This window comes from Chiloscyllium punctatum, chromosome 10, assembly GCF_047496795.1.
Source record: "Chiloscyllium punctatum isolate Juve2018m chromosome 10, sChiPun1.3, whole genome shotgun sequence".
Classification (NCBI taxonomy): Eukaryota; Metazoa; Chordata; class Chondrichthyes; order Orectolobiformes; family Hemiscylliidae; genus Chiloscyllium; species Chiloscyllium punctatum.
In genome coordinates, this window is record NC_092748.1 from 10481415 (window position 1) to 10499400 (window position 17986).

At 42.0% G+C, this 17986-nt stretch overlaps 1 protein-coding gene across 4 annotated transcripts in view; it reads left to right on the plus strand.

The window, feature by feature from the left end:
• The first annotated feature begins 14112 nt into the window (after positions 1-14112).
• LOC140481885 (double-stranded RNA-specific editase 1-like) overlaps positions 14113-17986 on the plus strand; it is a 317299-nt gene continuing 313425 nt past the window's right edge. For all 4 annotated transcript variants that reach the window (XM_072578507.1, XM_072578510.1, XM_072578509.1 and 1 more), the window contains exon 1: positions 14113-14193. In XM_072578507.1, coding sequence (XP_072434608.1) covers positions 14136-14193 — 58 coding nt within the window. In that variant the 5' untranslated portion in view covers positions 14113-14135. The remainder of the gene's footprint in view (positions 14194-17986) is intronic.

Below are 17986 nucleotides of genomic sequence, written 5' to 3' on the forward strand. Positions count from 1 at the left end.
TCTTCCTTTCTCGCTTCACGGAGCAGCCTCGGATAAATCTGGGTTAGTGGTGCTGGAAGAGCACAGCAGTTCAGGCAGCAATTACCACTAGGATAAATCTGGTCTGGCCCTGGGGACTTATCAATCTTAATGTTTTCCAAAATTTCCAGCGCATCAATTTCCTCAATCTTGATCTGGTCAAGCCTATATTCCAGCTCCTCAAAGTTCTCATTCTCAACAAGGTCCCTTTCCTTAGTGAAAACCGTAGCAAAAAACTCATTTCGGGCTTTCCCTATCTGTTCAGACTCTAAGCACAAGTTCCTTACGCTACCCCTGATTGGCCCTACCTTCTGCCTGATCATTCTCTTGTTCCTCACATATGAGTAAAATGCCTTTGGGTTCTTCATAATCCTTCTTGCTCTGCCTTTCTCGTGCCCCCTCCTGGCTCTCCTCTGTCCATTTCTGAACTCTTTTCTATCAAAGTCTGTAATCCTGTAAAACTGTGCTGAATCCTTGCTTCTTCCACCTTACATAAGCTGCCTTCTTTCTTTTGACGAGAAGCTCCTCTGTTCTCATCATCCAAGGTTTCTTGAGCTTACCCCTTCTTACCTGTCTCAAAAGGAAATATTTATGCATCACTCACAACAACTGCTCCTGAAATAGTCTCCACATGTCTGCTGTGCCCTTTCTGTGGAAACAAACCTGCTACACCTGCATTTTTCCAGAATCTGGCCACCTATGAGTTCTTCAATCTCTCCACTGCTGTTAGGCGGTCTGTCAAAAACCCCCAGTGAGGTGGTTGTACCCTTGCTGTTCCTAACTTCCATACATACTGACTCAGGGGACAAACCTTCCTCAACAACTTTTGTTTCTGTTTCTGTGATGCACTCTCTGATTAGCAATGCTACACCTCTTCTTTCCAGCCTCCCTGTTATTTTTATACGTTCTAAACCCTGGAATATCAAGCAACCATTCTTGCCCCTGTGAAACCCACGCCTCCGTTATGGCCACAACATCGTAGCCCCAAGAACTGATTTTCATTAAGTTCCAATAGCTGTTAATGCACCTTTCTGCTCAAAAGTGGTGGAGTGGTGGCCACACAAACTGAATTTGGTTAACAATATCTGGATCTACAAACCATTCATTCCATGTTGGGTTACCTTTCTAACATGTCAATGTCAGGATACACCAGACATTGCCAGTGGTTTCAGTGTGTAACTTTGTTCAGTGATGACATTCTTGCCTCTGACTTTGAATACTATGGGTTTGTAACCCCTGCACAAACTTAAGCACATAATCTAGGTGCTGTTGTCTTGTGAATGAGACTTCAAATTGCCTGCCCACCCTCTCACTATTTGCAAAAGGTGCAGAGGAGTTTTTATTTTTGCTAAACTTCATCCCTCACCCAGTGTGGATCATTTTGATTGTTTTTGCACTGTTTGCTGGACGATGCCCAATTAGGCTGCCATGTTTCTTCTAACTTGGAACGATTATTATACATCAGACATCCTTACGTGGCAAGGTGTTTTCCAAAGAAATCAGTGGCATGTCTGTTTCAGATGCCTTATTCTGTTGTTTATTGGTGGATTTGTGAGGTTGATGTGATTTTTCTATATTTTATCATAAAATCTCACTGTGAGAATGGAATGGGTGCAAAAAGACATTGCAAATGGAGCAATCATCGAAATTTTGTTTTTAACTCCTACAGCTGTAATGCCACATTACACATCCACCCACAAGCATCTTAATGTGATGAGATGCTTGTACAGTAGCCTGGAGTGTGCACAGTATGGTGAAATGGATTTGCAATGTGGATTGTGAAATTGTTAAATAATGTGCAGCTATTTACTTTCCAAACATTATCCACTTCAATGGCTGAAGATCATAAGGCATAGGAACAGAGGCAGACCATTCAGCCTGTCATATCTGCACTGCCATTCAATATCAAGACTGATCTGATCACTTTCAATCCTACTCTGCTGCTTTCTCTCCATTAGCCATGATTCCCATATTACTTTGAAACTGTGTCTCTTATATTCTTCATAACCCAGCCTTGATGGATCCCTTTGGTAAATAACTGCACAGACTCACTGATGATTGAGAGAAGAAATTCCTCCTTATATTTATCCTCATTGTGTGGGGCAAAACTGGCATTTCCAAAGAAACTTAAAAATATGGAAATTAACTGTGCTTGAATATGCATATCACCTCTGTCTCTGAGAAAGGATAAGGTTCAAACACCATCATGGATAGGTAGTTCAATCTTATTTGACTTGATTTATTGTGGCCATGTGTACCTAAGTACAGTGAAAAGTTTTGTTTTGCAAGCAGTAGAGGCAGATCACAGCAAACAAGGATGTACAGATCGTAGGGTGTTTAGATTGAGGGAGACACACAAGATTATGACTGCACAGGAGGTGCACAAAAGCAAAGTCAACATTAGATATGAAATTGGAGAGGTCCCTTCAGCAGTCTAATAACAGCAGGGAAGAAGCTGCTCTTTAACCTGTTGGTGCATGTGTTGAAGCTTCTGTATCCTCTGCCTGGCAGAAGAGGTTAGAAGAGATAGGAGGGGTCTTTGATGTTGGCAGCCTTTCAGCGGCAACAAGAAGTGTGAATGGAATCCATGAATAGGAGGTTGGCTTCCAACATAGTCTGGGCTGTGCATACAACTTTTTGTAGCTTCTTACGATGCAGTGATGCATCCCGATAGAATGCTTACTGTAGTGCATCTGTAAACATTGGTGAGGGTCCTTATAAAATGCCGAATTTCCTAAGCCTCCTGAGGAAGAGGTGTTGTTGTGCCTTCTTGACTGTTGCATCCACGTAGGAGGTCCAGGACAGATTGTTGGTCATCGACATTCTCTGAGGAACTTGTCGCTCTGGGCTCTGTCTACCTCAGTTCTGTTGATGCAGATAGGGGTGTGTCCTCTTCCTTTCTTGCTGAAGTCAATGATCAGTTTTTTTTTGTTTTGGTGACATTGAGAGAAAGATTGTAATCATTGTACCATGACACAAGCACTCTATCTCCTTCCAGGTTTGTGGCACTGATGTGAGGAAGGAGTCAATAAACAAGGTTTCCTTTCAGGAGGTTGTGTATCCAGTCACAGTTAGTGTTATTGTCACTTCCCTACAAGCGTTGAGCTTTGTATCAGCATGTTGTTCAAAACAAAATAAAATAAGGTCACTGTTCTCAAGTTTGGCGTAAACGGAAGTTATGTGTGCATGCTGGGGATTTCAAGACGAGAGGGCATGTTTTTAAGGTGAGAGGAGAAAGATTTAAAAAGGACACGAGGGACAACTTTTTTTACAGAGTGGTTCATATGTGGAATGAACTTCCAGAGGAAGTGATGGATGCAGGTACAGTTACAACATTTAAAAGATGTCTGGATAAGTTCATGAATAAGAAATGTTTGGAAGGATATGGGCTAAATGCAGGAAGATGGGAGTGGTTTAATTTGGGATTATGGACAGCATGGACTGGTTGGACCCAAGAGTCTGTTTCTGTGCTGTATGATGCTATGACTTTGACTCTATGACTGAAAGAGTTATGATATGTGTCGTATGGCTGAAGACGAGTGATCTCTGATGTGGCAAACATGTCGTGAAGTGAATTGACCACTTTGAAGTCCTCAGTCAGGATGGTGGTGTTGAATACAAGAATGGCAAATAACTGTCAGGCATTTCAGTGGTGTAACTCTGTGGCATTCTCATAACAGCAACAGACTGTGCAGTGGAGCTTTGATTGGGCAATGCCTGCTGAAAGAAGAATTGAAGTTAGTACATCTAATATTGGAAAACATTTGGTGCTTTGTGGATTATTACTGAAAATTTGGCCAGCCAGCTTAGTGTTACTCGTGTCTGAATAGTTGGATTGTTCAGAGAGAAGTAACCCTGATTGGTTAGAGAAGAAAAGAAAAGTGAAGGGTAATTTACGGCAAAGTAAAATGAAGAAAAATCCCTTAAAAGTTTCCGAGAACACAAGATGGTCTTTCAGTCTAATGTGTTTGTGCCAGGTTTTTGAAATAGCTTCCATTATCTTATAGCCTTATTTTTTTCTTTAAAAACTTTTAAATATATAATCTAATTCCTTTTTAAAAGTTATTATTGAATCTACCTCCACCTCTTTTTTGGATAGTGCATTCCAGATCATAACAATTTGCAGGATTTTGCTGAAAACATGGTCATCATCTGTTTTTTTTCCCCCGCCAATTACCTTAAATCTGTGTCCTCTGCATATCAGTCCTCCTGTCAATGGGAAACCATTACTTCCTATCTTCCCAGTGAAAGTCCTTCTTAACAACTTTGTTAGATATCTTTGTAATTTCAGAAAGCAAAGTGTTTATGTTATTATTTTATCTGACAATCAAGTGTCATTTGTAAAGCTTCATGGTCTGTCTTTTTCATGATACATTCCTGCGTGAGATCATGAGCAGGATGGTGTCTGATACTGTCTAAGAAAAGTCTTATTTGGATCTCTGAAACGGACATTTCATATCAACTAAATTTGGAAATCTTTGGCTTTTGCTTGACTTACACTGGGTCTAATGTTTTGTATCAGTATGTGGTGTTCTATCAATTATAATGCTAGAATCACAAAATCTGTTTGTGTGGAAGCAACCCTCATTGCTTCTCTCAGTTATATCTTGTATTTCATTCACATCAGTTAACTCTGAAGCATTCTGAGCAATGGTAATGTTCTTTTTCATGTGAAGTACATAGGTGAACAAATGTTATGTACTTGGTTAATCCTTCAAATGTTCCAGGACAAGAAATGTGAATGTTGTTTTTCTTTCGTATTCTCAGTGATCGAGTATTCTTGATGTAAATTAGGAGTTGGGTTTGGATTGCTGTTAAATATACAGCAGTACATAACAAAGATCTCTGGGACAGCTTGCTGACTCAGATAAAATAAGATTTGTGAAGTCTGTCGTACAGACTTGCAAGTTTGCTTCCCAGTAAAATCTGCTGATTTTGTGACCAATCACTTGCAAAGGTGAACATTCTTCTTGTTTATGTTCAGAGCTGATGAGCAAATCAAAGAATGCTAGTTGAAAGTCATTTTTCCATTCTCACTGACCTCTTTACATTTCTTTACATTACTGCTTTGTTCTTGTCTCTGCATTGGTTTGAACCGATTTAACAACAATGAATGCCTCAGTGCTTTCTTTTCCACATTTTATGATTCAGTTTGTGTGGTCAACCAAGGATTATCCACATTTTTCTCAGTTTTGGAAAAGGGACGTGACATCAGCAATAATCAGCAATTGGATTTGCAATCGGCCTCGACCAAAATCTCAACCTTTGCAGTAACTAGTGGTTAGTTTGTCAAATCATGTCCCATGATTTTTGCTGAGGTGACAATGTCAACTGAGCCACTGAGTATGCATTTGTTGTGGCTGTTCTTTTCTTTTCAATCTGATGCTCTACCACTGGGAAACTGTGGTGTATTGGTCATGTCACTGGATGAGTAGAGCTCCGAACCTATTGCACTGGCACATGTGTTCACATCCCACCATGGCAGCCTGTGGAACTAGAATTCAATTCTTGCATCTGGAATTGAAAGCTAGTCTCATGAACAGTAACCATGATATCCATTGCCAGTTTAAAAAAAAAATTGAGTTCACTCATGTCTTTGGTTAAGGAGGGCAGACTTCCTTTCCTGATCAGGCTTGCATGTGACTCCAGACCCATAGCACTGTGGTTAAGTCAGCTGCCCAATGACATGGTCTAGCACGCCATTCAGTTCAAGGGCAGTTGAGGATGGACAGGTCTGTGGGAGGAAACCGGCGCACCCGGAGGAAACCCGTGCAGACACGAGGAGACTGTGCAAACTCCACACAGGCAGTCGCCTGAGGCAGGAATCGAACCTGGGTCTCTGGCGCTGTGAGGCAGCAAAACTGACCACTGAGGCACCGTGCCGCCAGCTAAGTGTTTTTGAATGCTGTAATCTTGGAAAGTGACAGCCAGTTTGCACTCAGAATACAGAAATAATAATAGACAGACAATCCGTTGGATTTGATTGAGCAGTAAATCTTGACCATGATACCTGAAAAATGCTTTGTTTGTCTTCAAATAGTGCCTTGGGAAGTTGTATCTGAGAAGACAGATGGGGGTTCAGTTCCGAAAGAAATCTCAGAGATGTTCCCCTCCCTTAAGTGTGCACTGGAGTTCACCGAGAATAGTTGTTTGGGTGACTGGTGTGATTTTTGAACCCATCACCTTTTGTTTCATGTGAGAATGAACCTACAAACTCAAGATCAGTGTTTCGTAATATTATACCGGTCTTTCTGCTATGGGATTCAACAAAGGCCCGTGACTCAATTGTATTCTCAGCCTACTGTCGTCTTCTGCAGATAACATGTAAGAGACTGCCATGCCAAAGTGTGATTCCTAATACCACATCAGGCAATTCTTAACAAAGGGTTGGCCACTACAATATCAAGTATTATCTTGGGAGACAGAAGACTGTTACCTGGCTTGGCATCATGTGCACTGTGGCTGACAACAATTGTGTCATCACAAAATAGCAAGATATTTGAGGATGAGCAAAGCCACTTGATTCACCTTAATACATTAATCCAGCCCAACCATGACCTTTCAAACAACTGTCTTAATTTCTTCCTTCAATGATTCCAAGGTTATTGACTCCACCATTCTGTTTGGAAGTTCATTCCAAGCACTGATCATGTGATTGTAGAAGTTATTGATCAGTCCAAAAATTGCTTGCATTCATTTGAATCTATCACCTTGTCTCACTCTCAAATTAACTATAGATTTTTCTTTTCCTTTCACATTTACTACCTACACATCTCTAATATTGCGGTGAAAGCTGAGGTTTCAAAGCTTGAATTTTTTTTTTGATCCAGACCCTATCCGGAAATAGAACTGAGAAATGAAAATGACCCTTTCAACCTCTCAGGAAACAGAGACTGAAGCTGAGATGGGAGACGAGAACTTCTAAAGAGACTGAGATGAGTTGAAACCATGTAAAAGGACACACAGTTATGTAAGTTCAGATGATGATTTTAGTGGTGGATTACAGGCAACCTGAAGTCGGAGGCAAGATGCTGATAATAGGCAAGTCCACCAAATGTTCATATTACTTGTAGATAACAGTCATTGATTTACACCATCTAGACTGTTGTAAGCAGGGATAGGGTTCAGTACATGTGTGCCATGTTTGGTGACAATGTTGTGTGTAGAATTTTGATTGCTTCGATGCTACCATTGGTTGGAGAACAGGCTAAATCCTAGAAATAGAGCTAAAAGTCTTTATGAGAAAGAAAAGGTTTTAAAGGATTTAAGATTGAGATCTAGGACACATTTTGTCATGGCTTAACTATAGATAGTGCGTGTTAATTGTGGCCCACTGGTCCACAAGTTGTCAGCAAATATATAAACATATAAAAATCCAAGATGACCAAATTGCCTGATTCACTGCAAACCAGGTCAAAATCAATAAAACTAAGTTTCATCAATGACAGTCAAACTAACTCTTTATTATCACGCATTTGACTTGAACAAAAACAGTATCAAGGAAAAGTTTCTAATTTATGTAACTGAAGCTTTACCCTTCAAAACTCCAAACATATACACACAATCACAATTAAGACAGACATCAGATGTATGTTTAATACTGTGAGTGGAAAGTTAATATCGACAGGGTAATCAAAATTCTCAAAAGTCCAGACCACAAAATGAAAAGTTCTTCTATAGAATCATAATTTTACAGTACAGAAGGCAGCCACTCACCCCATTGTATCAGTACTGGCTCCTGAAAGAGCTACCCATCCAGCCCCATTCTCCAGTCTTATCCCTCGCTCTCTCAGTTCATCACTTTTAAGCACATATCCAGCTTTCTTTTGAAACTTGCCATGGGATGCACCTCCACCACTTGCCCAGACAGCAGATTTCAAATCCTAGCAATTCTCAGAATAAAGAAGTTTCTTCTCATCTCACTCCTAGCTCTCTTGTTAACAATCTTGAATTTGTGACCCCTGGTTCCTGACATACAAATTAGTAAAAATAGAATATCCTTCTCCAACCTATCAAAATTGTTCATAATTTTGACCACCTCAATCAGGTCACCTATTAATCTTCTCTGCACCAAGGAAAATATGTCCAGTTTATCCAATCTTTCCTTCCATCTAAAATCCATTATTCCTGCTATTATTGTCATAAATTTCCCTTACTCTCCAGAGTTTTAACATTCTTTCTTAAATGAGGTATCCAGAACCAAAGACAACACTCCAAACGTGGTCTGATTTGTCGAGGTGTAGCATCACTTCCTTGTTTTTCTATTCTGTGCCTCTGTTTATTAACTCAAGGATCCTATAAGCAGCCTTCCCTTTTTCTCTGTCCTTTTGATTCTTACAATGGTGAGCTGCATGATGATGTTTGTCCTTTGATTCTTGGTTGAACAAGTGAACTTAGGTCTTTCCTTGTATGAGTTGTTTATTTTGAGTTTTCCAGGGCGTTCTGCCTTGTTCTCCCACATGAAGAGAGACAGAAAGACAGTTTTTGCATTTTCCAGTTCTTCCCAACACTTCCTTGTGCCTGGCATGAAGCAGCTCTTTAACCTTTGCAGCTCATCCAATTGAAGAGCTGTTACCAGGCAGAAATTTTCTTCAACATGTAAGTTTCTTGGTGTCATTCAGTCTCAACTTCTCCCTCTTTGTTGCTTCCAAGAAGCAACAGTGTATTGCCTAGCTCAGCAATATGCAACACCTCATTTTCCAACAGCAAAAATGTTTTTTATAAAACAGTCCAATTTCCTTTGATTTGTAATCCCCAATTATGTGTTTTTTTTAATATGCTGCTAGACTGCCAAACCAATTAGTAACACCTCATTTAAATGTGCCATTTCATGTGAAAGTTCTAGTTTATAATTGACTGAAATTTGTTTGTTAATTCACGTTTAGCCTAAATTGATTCTGTGTTTTCGATTAGAGGAAACTACCTGATATTGTGTTCAGTGTTTGTTTTGCCCCTCCTCTGTAATGAAGATTTTTGTTATTTGAACCATCCTGGTCAATTACAGATTCTGAGATTGAAATTTATACATGATTGTTCAATACAGGATGTAACCAAGATAGGAAAATAGATTTAATGTGTAAAATGATGTATTCCTGTTGTTATAAAAGTTTTCAATTGCCTCTCTCAATTCCATCCAGTCTGGCATCATATAGAATCTTAACCATTGCACACTGATTTTCTCAATCCAAGTTGATGTAAATTTGGAAGTCATGTAACAGCATTAAGTAAGGAGTACACCTGCACTGCACCAACCAATTATTCCATGGGATTATTTCTCCAATCCCATATTCCTTAGACAATTTTTTTATCCATTTCCAATTGTTATCCTGTATCGCGCAATGCTACAACATAGAAAGAGGCCCTTGTAGCTGAACCACTTACTTTTAAGGCTATCTGAGTCTTCTGTCTCATCCACTCTTCACCCATTGTCCTGTAATCGCTTGCACAATTTTGATCTTAAGTCGCAGTTTTTATTTTTTGGTAGTCTAAATTTATCGGGTAATTTTGATCTCACCAGTTGAATAGTTAAAAGCCCGATGTACCTTAACCTTCTGTTTTGCAGTGATCCTGATGTTAACCTTGTCTTCTGGGCCCTTTTTGCAGAAGCAGATGGTGGGCCAGAGAAATCTTTGGGCTCTTTTTGTAATTCTAACTCCAGCTTCAGGCTCATAGAGTCATAGAGATGTACAGCACGGAAACACTCCCCTCGGTCCAACTCATCCATGCCGACCAGATATCCCTACCCAGTCTCGGCCCACCTGCCAACACCCGGCCCGTATCCCTCCAAACCCTTCCTATTCATATACCCATCCAGATGCCTTTTAAATGTTGCAATCATACGAGCCTCCATCACTTTCTCTGGCTGTTCGTTCTATGCATGTATCACCCTCTGCATGAAAAGATTGCCCCTTAGGTAACTTTTATATCTTTCCCCTCTCACTGTAAACCTATGTCTTCTAGTTCTGGATTCCCCCCTCCCCAGGGAAGACTTCATCTATTTATCCTATCCATGCCTCCATGATTTTATAAACTTCTATAAGGTCATTGGAGGCTGAGGCCTCTGATGCTCCAGGGAAAACAGCCCCAGCCTATTCAACCTCTCCCTATAGCTCAAATCCTCACACCTTGACAACATCCTTGTAAATCTTTTCTGAACCCTTTCAAGTTTCACAACACCTTTCCGATAGGGAGGAGACCAGAATTGCATGCAATATTCCAACAGTGGCCTAACCAATGTCTTGTACAGCCGCAACATTCCCTCCCAACTCCTGTACTCAATACTCTGACCGATAAAGGAAAGCATACCAAACGCCGCCTTCAGTAACCTATCTACCTGCGACTCCACTTTCAAGGAGCTATGAACCTGCACTCCAAGGTCTCTTTTTCAGCAACACTCCCTAGGACCTTATCATTGTGTAAGTCATGTTAAGATTTGCTTTCCCAAAATATAACACCTCGCATTTATCTAAATTAAACACCACCTGCCACTCCTCAGCCCATCGGCCCATCTGATCAAGATCTTGTTGTAATCTGAAGTAACCTTCTTTGCTGTCCACTACCCTTCCAATTTTGGCATCACCTGCAAACTTACTAACTATACCTCTTATGCTCACATCTAAATCATTTATATAAATGACAAAAGTAGTGGTTGGAGCACTGATCCTTGTGGCACTCCACTGGTCACAGGCCTCCGGTCTGAAAACAACCCTCCATCACAGTCTTGGAAGCTGCTGGAACTTTCCTGCCAATTGAAGGACAAGCAGAACTTGTTTGGGACCATAAGTGACCCTAAAAGGCAAGATATTTGTAAAATTTACAATGACACAAAAATAGGTGAGTGGTGAGGATGACAGAGTCTGCAGAGAGACGTTGATGAGTTAATGAATGGGCAAAGTCTTCGGAGATATAATGCAATATAATATGGGAAAATGTGAGGTTATGCTCTTGCAAAGGAAAATAGAAGAGCTGAATATTACTTACAGAAACCTGTAGGACCGACGGATCTGGGTCTCTCATGCGGGAATTGCATAAAACGAAGATCCGTATTCAAAAAGTGACTGACGCTGGGCTGCTCAGGGACCAGGTTTGCAGACTGAGTCTTGGGCCCGGAGAGAGTAATTACCTTTTGTAATTGTAGTCTGCCAGATATAAAGTTTGGAAGTGAGAGACCTGAGTTTGGTGATGAGTGGGCATGGTTGAATAATCAGTTCCTGGATTAGAGTGTAAGGTAGATAAGGTTGATTTACTTGTCAAGTTTCAAAATGGCTGGGGAACTCAGCCCTGTGGAATGCTTCACCTGCAGTATGTGCAAAATCAGGGACAGTTCCAGAGTCCGTGATGACTATACACGCAAGATGGGTGTTCAGTTGCAATGCCTGATTTGCCATATGGAGTGGCTGGAGCTGCAGATGGACTCACTGTGGAGCATCGATGAGGCTTAGAATGTCATAGATAGGATGTGGAGTGAGCTGGTCATACTGCTAGTAAGGGCTGCACAGAGAAGAATTGGGTGACCACCAGGAAGACAAGCAAGCCTGGGCAGACAGTTGCAGAAGTCCCCTGTGACCATTTCCCTGTCAAAGAGGTATACCGTTTTGGATACTGTTGTCGGGGGTAGGGGGTGGGTAGGGTTTGGCCTTTTAGGGGAAAGCAGCCAAAGCAGCCAGATCAGTGGCATGACATGGCCCTGCCATATCGCAGAGACGATGGAAGTGTCAGTGAGCAGTAGTGACAGGGTAGTCTGTAGTTAGGGGCACAGAAAGTCATTTCTGTGGCTGTGAGCGAGACTCCAGCATGGTGTGTTGCCTCCCTTGTGCCAGGAACAAGAATGTCTCTGAGCAGGAATTCTCATGGAGGAGGGTGAGCAGCCAGAGGTTGTGGTTCATATTAGTATGAGCAATATAGGTAGAAAGAGAGAGGGATACAGTAGTAATGTCAAAAACACATCTTGAGAGACATATAAGTAGGCAGGGAATCAAGGTTATGGATTGCATAGAGGCAAACTATTCTTACTATGGAAAGGTATAGTGTGTCGGCACAGACTTGATGGGCTGAAGGGCCTGTACCTGTACTGTAAATTCTTCAGTGCGTAACAAGGAAAGCAAATGGAATGTTGACCTTTATTTCAAACAAAATGGAGTATAAAAATAGGAAAGTCCTGTTAAAATTATCCCAGGCACTCATCAGAACACAGCTGGAATTCTTGAACAATTTTGCTCCATTATCTAAGGAAAGATCTTCTGTCATTGTCTTTGGGATCAATCCTGACCAAGTATAGTAGGCTGATCCTGTCCATGGAGGGATTTTCTTATGAGAAGAGTTTAAGTTGTTTCAGCCTCTACTCATAGAATAAGAAGTGACCTAATTGAAATGTTTACGATTCTCAGAGTACTTAACAATAAATTCTCATAGTTTGTTTTGCTTTACGGGATAATTCAAGACAACAGGGCATAATCTGAGTAAGTGTTCACCCATTTAAGACAGATGACAAGGAATTTCTTCTGAGGCAAACTAATTTGTAGAATTCTTTACTGCAGAGGACTATGGAGACTAAGTTGTTAAGGTTATTTAAGATGTGATCTTTATTTTTCATCAATGGTTGAATTTAGCATTACTGTATTAGGATAAGGTAGGAAAGTGGAATTGAGGGGTACCAAATCAGCTATGATCTTAGTGAATGATAGCACAGACTAAGTAGTCTATATGGCTTACTTAAATTCCTAAATATTCACTTTAGCTCTGATGAAGTGTCATCGAGACTTGAAACATTTGCTTGTTTTCCCTCTGTGGGTGCTGCCTGAGCCATTGTGATCTCCAGCACTTTGATTAGATTAGATTACTTAGAGTGTGGAAACAGGCCCTTCGGCCCAACAAGTCCACCCCGAGCCGCCGAACCCAGCCAGACTCATTCTCCTACATTTACCCCTTCACCTAACACTGTGGGCAATTTAGCATGGCCAATTCACCTAACCTGCACATTTTTGGATTGTGGGAGGAAACCGGAGGAAACCCACGCAGACAGGGGGAGAATGTGCAAACTCCACACAGTCACCTGAGGTGGGAATTGAACCCAGGTCTCTAGCGCTGTGAGGCAGTGGTGCTAACCACTGTGCCACCCACTTTCTGTTTCATGTTACGGTATAATGTTCCTTGGGGATTCAGAAGGAGTAGAATTATATGAACGAGTTCCAGGACTGAGGAACTTCAGTTATCAAGATCAGGAGAGGAGTTTGTACAGTTTTCGCTGCAGTAAAGGAGGCAGAGGAGAACTCTGTTTCCTCTTGTTCTTGTTGCTTGCACAAAATGAAAGACTTAGTTGGCAAAAAGAAACAAGAGAAATAACAGTGAGGAAAGAAAATCATGAAATAAGTGAGTGAGATCTGGAATGCATCGATTGAAAATGTTGTGGAGTCAGGTTCAACTGCAGAATTCAAAAAGGTGTTTGTTTTACATTCACTTACGTGTAGCATTTGGGGGATAAGGCTGGAGAAAGACAGTTGATGAAATGTTAGTGGGAGAACTGGTGCAGACACAGTGACTTGAGTCATCACTGTCTCTGCTACATTCTGTGATGCATGATCGTATTATAACCACAGGCCACCTTGCCATGTTCATGTTCCACTGGGCATTGGCACATATTGCTGTTAATGGTTCAGGGAACCATAGGACCACTCCAACTGCTGGCTGTTCTGCACATGAATTTACACCCTTGGCTAGATTAAAAGGAATATTTTCCTTTGCTCTGTGTGGATCAAACCCTTCACTGTGTTTTGTTTTCCTATTGCAGTCAGAACTGTCATGCTTTGTAGAACGGTTGTGGGGGGGGGCCTTGGTGTGGTCAGTCGGTTCTGGTTCTGTTTGGGTCAATGGGCATCGACTTGCCCAATCACTGAGCAGGGACCGAGCACGCTGTCCAATGGAAGGGGGGGAGGCGGGATAGTCCAATCGGCATGCACACCAGTTTCAGCGCCCTGTCCAATGGGGAAGCTGAAGGGGGATTTCTGCCCAATGCAAAGCCCGGTCAGCCGCCCAATGAGGAGCAAGTCCGGCTGCGCCGCCCGACCAATGGCGAGGTGGCTCAATCTGTGGGCGGGGCTGTGAGCCGCGGCGGTGGCAAGATGGCGGAGCAGCGCGCCGTGCGAAAGGGGAGCGGAGACGCTGAGTCTGAGCGGCGAGGTGAGCTGAGGCAAAACCCTCCCCTCCCCCCTTCCTTATCCTTGGGGTGGGGGGGGGGGAAATGTTCACAGGCACGAGTGAGCGAACAGAGGCCACTTCTATGTGAAAAAAAGCGGGGCTAGGACGTGTCGGTCGGTGGTCTGTGAGCGGCGGATGGAACGCCGGGGGCGGCAGCCGTTACCGGCTCCTGATGTCGCGCGGCGCCCGCAGCCTCTGGCCGAACATAATCATAATTTAAAAAAAAATACCGCTTACGGCGTAAAATGCAACAAAGGATGCAATGCAAAATGTATCAGTGGGTGCAATGAACCATGTGCATAGAGTATTGCGGAGATGACGACAAAAAAAACAACTCCATCCTCTAGTGCCTTTTTCGTACCGTAATCGTGATTTACAGGTTGACAACATGACAGTATTTGCAGGAGGAGAGGGGAAGTTGGCATTTTTTTTTGGTGTCTGTCCTGATTGATTGTGAGCGCCCCGGTGGATGGCGAGCTGGCTGACGGGGGGGCTGTGGGTGAAGGGAGCTGGCAGCGTCGGCTCGATCTCCCCGGCTGCACGGCGCACACAGGACCGTGAGGTCTGGTTGATGGAGTTGGTGCTCATCCCCCGCCGCACTTGTTGTTGCTGGTGATCAGTGTGAGAAACTCAGCGGGCCACGCCACCAGGGGAACTCCACTCACCATCACTTGGTGCGGTGACTCCAGGCGGTCCCAAATGTCCCCTCTCCCCCGCTGGCTCTCATCACCCAATTCACCGCCCGAACTCGATTGTGCAAATACGTTTCGGATTTGTTTCCCACCTTCACTAGCGCTATACTTCCATCTGTCTTTCTTTTCCATCTGCTTTTCTTTGTTTCTTCTCGCCCCGCCCCGCTTTTCTTAATGAAACAGTACAATTAGTTTCATTTCTGTGCGATCACGACCAGGTCCTGTCTCAGAACTCTTCTCCACGCCGTTCTTCTGCCTTTTTTTTTTCTCCCTTTCTGCTTCATCTTCCACTCAGTCTTCAGGTGGTTAAGAAGCACTGTCCTTTTCCTCCCCAGGACGGTTTTCTGTCAACTTTCTCACGGTATATATCCGATCTAATCCTGTTCGTCTTCCCCTTTTTTTCTCTCTGAGAGCATCGAACGGAAAGTCGCATTGGCTTGGGGTTTTACAACAAGTGGAGAAATTACGTCCCTAAGTTAGCTGATGCATGAGAAAGGGTTGACAATTTAGCGGGGAATGTTTCACAGCCACCCCTCTACCTTCGTGTCGACTTTCTTTTCGCTAATGGTGGACCCTTGATGCTTATTTCGGCTGTTCGTCTAATATATAATGATGTGTATATTTGTTTATTTTACCCCAACGATATGGTGGAGCTCTTTCAGTTTTTGCAGAATGGTAAACCAGATGTCGGTTCGTCATGGAGTGTGGGGCAAATGGGTGACACTTGGTGTGGTTGTCCCTGTCTTGTTCATTTATTTGGCCTCTATTATAATGTTCTGGATGAGATTCCTCTACCAGCTGTGATCGCTGATGTGCCTGTTCTGTCTTGACCTTCCAGTATTTGTACTCTAAGTCAGAGTGTATATTCATCTTATTCTCTTCCTGGATGTTGAATTTCTTGTGATTTAACATTCTTTTTTTCACTTGGTCTGTGAACCAAGGCATAATTGTGCATATTATTAATGATTTGCTGCTGATGGTTATTTTTGTTGATCTGCCTTCTTTGCCATCTGCTGCTTATTGAGAAACAGCAGCTGTTTTGGGGAGTTGAGATGGTTTTGTCAAGTACAGAATAAATGATAAAACAGGTACAAAAATGATACCTTGGGCAGCTAAGTTCATGAAGGAGGGAAAAGAAATGAGCAAAAGAGTAATTCTTTCATTGGAAATGCTGCAAGGGAATCCAAACATTATGAATGACACTTGCAGTTGTATTTGTCTGTCTTATTTTAATGATTTCATGCCAACTGTTCCTGCTTTAAGCATTTTTATTTGAAATTCATGACTTGGAGGTGCTGGTGTTGGACTGGGGTGTACCAAGTTAAAAATCTCTCAACACCAGGTCCAACCGGTTTATTTGGAAGTACGAACTTTTGGAGTGCAGCTCCTTCATCAGGTAGTTGTGCAGGTTAAGAGCATGCTCACAGAATTTATAGCCAAAGGAGTCCAGTGTCATGAAGATGTGATACAGTAAACAATCTTAGATTAAAACTTCCATCTTTTATACTGGAATACTGGTTTCTGTTCTTTGATCTGTAAATCCCAGAGCTTCTTTTAAATTACGTTCTCAAGATAGCACAGGTTATTTAAACAATAGCTGTGATCTCTATCTTTGTCCCAATGTTGAGTCAGACTGACAAGCCCTCTGCATAGTTTCACTTGAGAATGTAACTTTTTTTAAAAAAAGGTTTTGTGATATCCATATGAAAGAACTGAAGCCAACATGGTCATTCTAAAAGATGAGATAAAAGATGGCTACAAATTCCGTGAGCATGATCTTAACCTCCACAACTACCTGATGAAGGAGTGGTGCTCTGAAAGCAAGTGCTTCCAAATAAACTTGTTGGACTATAACTTGTTATGCTATTTGAAATTCAAATTTCTAATTTAGTTCAACGATATGGAGCTGGACTAACTCGAATAACATGTTCAACTTGTCAAACTCGCTGGCAAAACTGATTGCCGAATTTACGTAATTTACATTTCTCTGATAGAATGAGTACGTTTTACTCCCTGTCCATTCTTTTTTAAAGTTCTTTTTAGGGTGAGGGTCAGGTCGTCGTTTTCCTTGAAGTTGTTACCCTCCCTCAGAAGCTTATCTTTGGCATTCCATTTGCAGATGCTGGGTACTATTTGATTCTTTTTCCCAAGTTTAGAGTGATGTGGTGTTATAGTTGAATCTTTTCTCATCCCATCGTCACCATACATACTTTCAGTTTAAGATAACAACAACAGTTATGAATAGGAACCCCTAATCCAGTTATAATGCACCTACAGCAACCTTGACTGTTAACTCGTATGTTTCCACTTCCTTGAGATTTCAGATTTACCAGCTTGAACACAAGGGATACTTTGGTATAACCCATGCTTTATTTTAGAAAAAGTGACTTTTCAGGTGTTAAATTTCAGGGTAACAGGATTGACAAGTATATGTTATTTTGTATGGCAGCGGGTGGAGTGTTTGAATCAGGGCGTTAGAACAATCAATGCTTTGACATTTTGATGAATGTTTACTTTGGTTCCATCAACTCTTTCTTGAATGCAACAGGGTCAGTGCCTCATTCGGGTGGTTCCACATGCAGGTGTTCTGTTTGACTGAAACTTGAGGCTGTTGGCTTTTTTAAAAGTTAAAAATTAAGTAACACCAGGTTATAGTCCAAAAGGTGTGTTTGGGTGCACGAGCTTTCAGAGGATTGCTCCTTCATCAGGTGGTCGAGCACAACCACCTGATAAAGGAGCAGCACTCCGAAAGCTAGTGCTTCCAAATAAATCTGTTGGACTATAACCTGGTGTTGTGTAATTTTTAACTTGGTACACCCACTCCAACACCGGCACCACCAAATCATGGCTTTTCAAGTCAAAAAGGCAGTCAGGCAGTGATGCAGGAAGGTTTGAGTTGGAAAATAGCTTTGTCATAAGAGCAGCATGTATGATTTTTTGCACTGTGCAACTTGCAGGTTGTGTTGATGGAAATCACTGAATCTGATTCTTCCGATGGGAACTGAAACATTCAAACAAATTGTCAAGTTCTGTCTCGCTGAGTGGTTGATCTGCTTTTTGGAGCAGTCGAAGAAATGTGTGTG